At 39.7% G+C, this 6,000-nt stretch overlaps 1 protein-coding gene across 1 annotated transcript in view; it reads left to right on the top strand.

Annotated features, from left to right (window-relative positions):
- The first annotated feature begins 892 nt into the window (after positions 1–892).
- fam120c (family with sequence similarity 120 member C) overlaps positions 893–6,000 on the top strand; it is a 28,821-nt gene continuing 23,713 nt past the window's right edge. The window contains exon 1 of the mRNA XM_680985.9: positions 893–2,191. Within this exon, the coding sequence (XP_686077.3) occupies positions 1,673–2,191 (519 nt within the window). The 5' untranslated portion in view covers positions 893–1,672. The remainder of the gene's footprint in view (positions 2,192–6,000) is intronic.

The following is a 6,000-nucleotide window of genomic DNA, read 5'->3' as shown; positions in this document are numbered from 1 at the left end:
ATATATATTCATTTGTAATAGTAGTAAATGCTAATTTCAAGTATAAAATTTATATATTTAACTTTATATATTTTATTAATTTTATATATCAACACAAGACTTTATATTAGGCTACATGATTAATGATTATTGTAAAGGTGACATCAGTTTAACTTCAATTGTATTGTAACCAAAAGCCTTCAATGTACACACACACACACACACACACACACACATATACATACATACATACATATATATATATATATATATATATATATATATATATATATATATATATATATATATATATATATATATATATATATATATATATATATAAAGACATATTAGTATTAGGTCTATGTAAAAAGGGAACTATCTATCTATCTATCTATCTATCTATCTATCTATCTATCTATCTATCTATCTATCTATCTATCTATCTATCTATCTATCTATCTATCTATCTATCTATCTATCTATCTATCTATCTATCTATCTATCATGCTGGATGCGTAAACCTAAATGTGCCGAAAAGTGTTCTTTAAATTTGACAGACAAAATTAATTTGTCAAATAATTCTTTCTCATTCTGCATAGCCCTTGTTATCACTCTTGCAGTCCACGTTCCTCACATGTTTATTGCCACAGTACTTGAGAATTTCAGATACAGTGATTTTTATCCAGTTTTTCCAACTGAGCCGATTTTCCCTATCTTCATTTGAATGAACCTTTCCTTTTGGATAAGGCACGCATCACGTCTCTCTCTTTGATGTTCTGGTCGTTGTAGTCTTTTACTCGAGACCACAGATACATTGTCACAGATACTGAACTACATCCCCCAGTGACGAGGCTCGTCGCTCCACCCACTTCCCTCGGCTCTCCTGCCCTCCCACTTTCTGTCGGTCCGCGGGGAAGTCGCAAGATGGCCGACGTCGCATGAAAGTATGTTCCTCTCCTCAACATGAAGTCGTGAGTGAGATAGAGAGCGAGGGAGCTTACGTCGGGCTTTTGTTTTTGTTTTATTTTAGTTGTTTTACTTTATTTTCCCCTTAGTTATTCATCTCATTCCGAATAGCGGCAGCCCCAGATTTGTCTCGACTAGTTGACGCGTCAATCACGCCGGGATCTTGGCTAACTGGCTAAGTGCGCGAGCTAGTTTGTTAGCCACAAACTGTAGCTCTTATAACTGTTAACCAGTACAGGACATACTGTATTCGCCATCGGCTAGAGTTAGTTTCAACTACTTAACGGGCACGTTTGATAGCAAGGGCGTAGTTGTTGCTCAGTTAGCAGCTAGAAGGGTTACAAATAGGATTATATTTTGATGTTACCAACACTGTCGACATCATAACTGTAGCGTGCGCGCCGTTATCCTCCATCGTTACGCTGTAGACCGTGCAACATCGGAATTGATCGAAACGGAGAGACTTTGGTGGGATTTTAGCACGTTGACACACTTAGGAATGGACACAAATTGCACTTACACGACCAAATGTAAAGAAATAGCCACGCGTATCTGAAATTTTACAGGGGGTCGGATGACAGTTGCATTCGTCGGATAATTACTGGACATTTCAGCTTTTTAGTTACCTAACTACAACCGGTCAGATCGAGATCTGAGCACATAACCTACAATTCAACTTGTTATCAAGGTTCATCCATCTCACGCGCTTAGACACACATTCAGTATGGGAGTTCAAGGGTTTCAGGAGTATTTGGAGAAGCGCTGCCCCGGGGCGGCAGTTCCAGTAGATCTCCTCAAGCTCGCCCGCACGGCAGGCCGACAGCCCCCACACCACCATCCACACCACCACCACCATCCCCATCATCCCAGCTCGCTGCCTCCGCCTCCCCCGCCAGCTCGCATTCTGGTTGACGCAGACTCCGGCCTTCAGCGACTCTACGGGGGCTACCAGACCGACTGGGTTTGTGGAGGCGAGTGGAATGCAATGCTCGGCTATCTGGCGGCCCTCTCCCAGGCCTGTTTGTACCAGGGCGGACTGGAGCTTGTGGTGGTTTTTAACGGCACGCTTGGGAAGGATCGCTGGCCGGAGTGGGCGCGGCGGGCGCAGGGGCAGCGGCAGACCGCACAGCTCATCGTCAACCACGTCGGAAGCAAGGCCACGCCCCCTCCGCGGGCCTGGTTCCTGCCCCCGGCCTGCCTGAGCCACTGTGTCCGCCTCGCCATGTTCCGATTCCGCGTGCGGGTGAGTGGCCTGATGCCCTCCTCGAGAGGAATTGTTATTAAACCAGTATGTGCTGCAAATGCTTTACCTGCTTTAACTAATTGTCTTATTGTAATGTAAATATGTGCCAAAGTTCATATGCCTTAGTTTAATATTTGATTAATAAAATGTTTAAAAACGATTGATGGTTTAAAATTATGATTCCAGTCCAATAAGTAGCTCTTAAAATCTGTTATTGAGCAGGTCTCCTCATCAGAACTGGTGTGATATTACATGACCAGTCGAATAATTAAATTTGCTATAATTTATTACAAGTTTTTTTTTATGAATTTCGAAGTTGTATTTTCAGCGTCAGGTATGTCAGGTGGCAATGCACATTTTTACATAAAAATGTGTACTATTTCCATTAGAGTGTTGATGCTTTTCTGTTTTCATTCAGTTTATGAAGGTGCTGTAAGCTGAATCATCAAATTTTAATGCTTACTGTGCAGTAATACTATATTTTGTTGATGAAACATACTTTTATTGTACATTTCAACACATTTACCATCAGCACAGAAGTTTCATCTATTGTGTTTAACATTTTTTTTCCTCAAACAAACATTCTTGAGTTTAAAATTTAAGTCGGAACATGCGGCAACTCCATTGTTCTCCTCCTGTAATTACAACATTGTCTGTTCTTGTGAATATGATCTATCTAACATGACTTGAATTAGTAACCCTCAGACTAATCATGGCTGGACAGTCATTAGCACAGTTTTAGCTCATTTGTAGTGTTGATTTGAAACTAAACTTTCAGACTCATTTTAAAATACAGTACATTTGTAATAATATAGCATTAATAACACCCGGGACATGAAATGTAAATAACTGTAACTAATTTCTGATAATTTCTGAAAATATTTTAAACTATATATTCATAATATTTTTAACTAGGGGTGTGTTTACACTTGTCAGGTTTGGTTTGACTCAAGCAGACTGATGTGATTGCTCTGCCAGAGTGGTTTGTCCGAAAGTTGTTAAAGGGCCATGAAACCCCCTCGTTTCAGCAGGGTGTTTTCACACCTCTACTTTGGAAAAAGTCAGAAAAGTGGGCGTGTCCAGCTCTGTTTAGGGGGGAGTGTCGGAGGAAGAAAAGAGGCTTGGTATGGGAGTGTCTATTTGGGCGCGCTGAATTTCAGAGTCAAAACACACAACCACAGCGGACAATGTGACTGTGTTTACATGGACATCTGTAGTCGAATTATTTGCCAAATTATTAAATGGTGGACTTTAACTGCAGTTTGGCTCTTTCATTCAGGGAATTCATTCATGTCCCTCCCGACAAACGAGATATTTGATTCGAGGATCTGCTCTAAGCGTGTATTTTTCATGCAATGTTTGATACCGCACGGCGAATGAGAGAAAAAAAAACTCAGCATTTCCCGGAAACTTAGATGCACACGGCAGGTAGCGTCAGAAAGCCGCGTGTGTTATTCCGGTCACAAAATCCTACACGAGGTTATAGTTTGGTTGTAACTGTTAGTGCTAACTTGTTTACACTGGTGCAATAGTTTGATACGAATAAAATACGAACTGAATAAACAGAGAGCACTGGTCGCTCACTTACCAAATCTGTAGAGACAGGACAATCCACAGCAACTAGAGCCGCGTCTTTATTTAAGGAGACTACAAGCGAATCCAGATCTCAGCGTTTGCAGATGAGAACAGCTCTCAGGTAAACAATGTTCCTCCTTAGACACGTAAGTTATTGTTGTCGCGCGTCGCGTACACTGTTAATCCACACGTGACTCAGAGCTCTCACAGAGAGAAAATGAAAACAAAACTTAACTGCAGCAAACAATAAAAGCAACACTTCACGCTTGTTTTGCCAATACAACGTGGCGTCTCTGCCGTCTACACTTTGACAGCAATAAATATTAATGAAGTTGCACAATAGAGCGCGCTGATTGGTTTGAACCAAGCCTTACTCATGCATTAATGCATCACACTGTAAGACGTAATAAGACTCACTCTGGCTCAGACGCCCAGTCTGCACGCTGGAATACACGCTATTATGTCATGGCCATGACGCAGCTTCAAAAATTCGTTTCAAACCGGAAGTACGAATTTGCTTGAAATAATGCAAAAACAACCAATTTACACTTTTTAGTGAAATATAGGTGTCCTAATAGTGTTTTTAGCAGTGTGGGACACATATACGACTGTCAACAGCTCAAAAAATGTGTTTTGGTGTTTCGTGACCCTTTAAGCACTAAACAAGCTTCCAAGGCAACTCTGGTGTGGTTCTACTATAATGTAAATGCAACATTGACCAAACACATCTAAAGTAGCAAAAAAACCCGACATTATTTCAGAAAATGGAACCTATAAAAAAGGTCAAGGAAGGTTGTTTTTCTTCTTTCTAGCTGCAAATTACAGATCAGTACAGGCATCAAAATGTGTCTCCTTTTAGCAGATTGCTTTGTTTGGGCAATGGATAAGTTCCTGGCTGTATTTTGACATTTTTTACTAGGGCTGGTGACATGAAAATGAAATTAAATGCGACTTGATGATCATACATTACATGCAATTGTCTTGCACATCTTGTCAGGGAAGTACAGTTGTGTTTAGTAGTAAATCTTTTTCCGAAGGCTGGAGTGTCTTAAAATTACATGGTTATGAAGTTCTCTCATAGCAGAACTTATTTCAAGCACTTGTCTGAAGTAATTAAAGGATTTTGTAGTAAAAATGTGTTGTTAAATGTGGCATTTACTACACACAGGCAAAGTTTACTGAGAATCAAGAAGTGATGCAAAGAGCTGTCATTATCACAGAAAAATAATGATTTCGTTGTTAGTTTCTATTTCGTTTTGACTTTCTTTTCAAATTCAGTTAGTTTTAATTAGTTTTTAGAGGGAGATTTACTAGTTTTCATCAGTTTCTTTATTATATGAAAATAGATTAGTTTAGTTTTTATTAGTTTCAATGTATTTTTTTTTTCTAAATAAGGATTATTTGTTTGCAAGATTCAAAATCAACAGAATATATGTTGTATAATAAAAACTCAGTCATATATTTTTTGAAACATGTATTCAGATGACACATGAACGCTGTCATCTACCACTACCATCTATCCATCCTCAATTTTCAAATACAACAGCCCACAAGATAGCAGCCTTAAGGCGGATTTATACTTCTGCGTCAAGCGCATTGACGCATAGCCCTACGTCGTGGCCGTCAGCGTTGCTGATGTGCACCTCTTAAAAAAATGTAACTACACGCCGCAACGACGAGTAATGCAAGCTCTGTGATTGGTTGACTTGGTAGCGCTGACGAGTCTGGGCAGGGCTGAATGTCGCGTGAGCCCGATGGAGTGATTGTTCACAAGTGTGGAATCCCATGAAGGAGCTCTGGATAGAAAGTTTTGTTTAGTGTTTACCTCATGGTTAAAGTTGTTGCCAGTCCGCCGGTTGCTGCCTCAAAATGAGCGAGTTTGAGCCACTTGTTCATTAAGGAAGCATTCAGGAAAAACAAAACACAAAGAAACTTGACACAGAGGAACATTTAACACCTCACTGCCAACTAGAGTTTCAGAAGTGTTAATGCAGGCTTTAAGTACAATATGTGTGCAAGGCTGCTCCTGAGGTTAGATACACAGTAGTTCAGATTTTTAATGCGGTTGTTAGGACTCAACATTATGTAGTCAGCAATAGTAATTTCATCCAGTTAAAACATCACCATGATCTAAAAAATGTCTTACTGTAAAGTTTTGCAACCCTACTAACGCATGATTCAGTTATTTAAATTCCATTACAAATTTTCTGTTATGAAATAAACTTATGATTTTC

Source organism: Danio rerio, chromosome 23, assembly GCF_049306965.1.
Source record: "Danio rerio strain Tuebingen ecotype United States chromosome 23, GRCz12tu, whole genome shotgun sequence".
Classification (NCBI taxonomy): Eukaryota; Metazoa; Chordata; class Actinopteri; order Cypriniformes; family Danionidae; genus Danio; species Danio rerio.
This window is presented reverse-complemented; position numbering and strand designations above follow the sequence as displayed.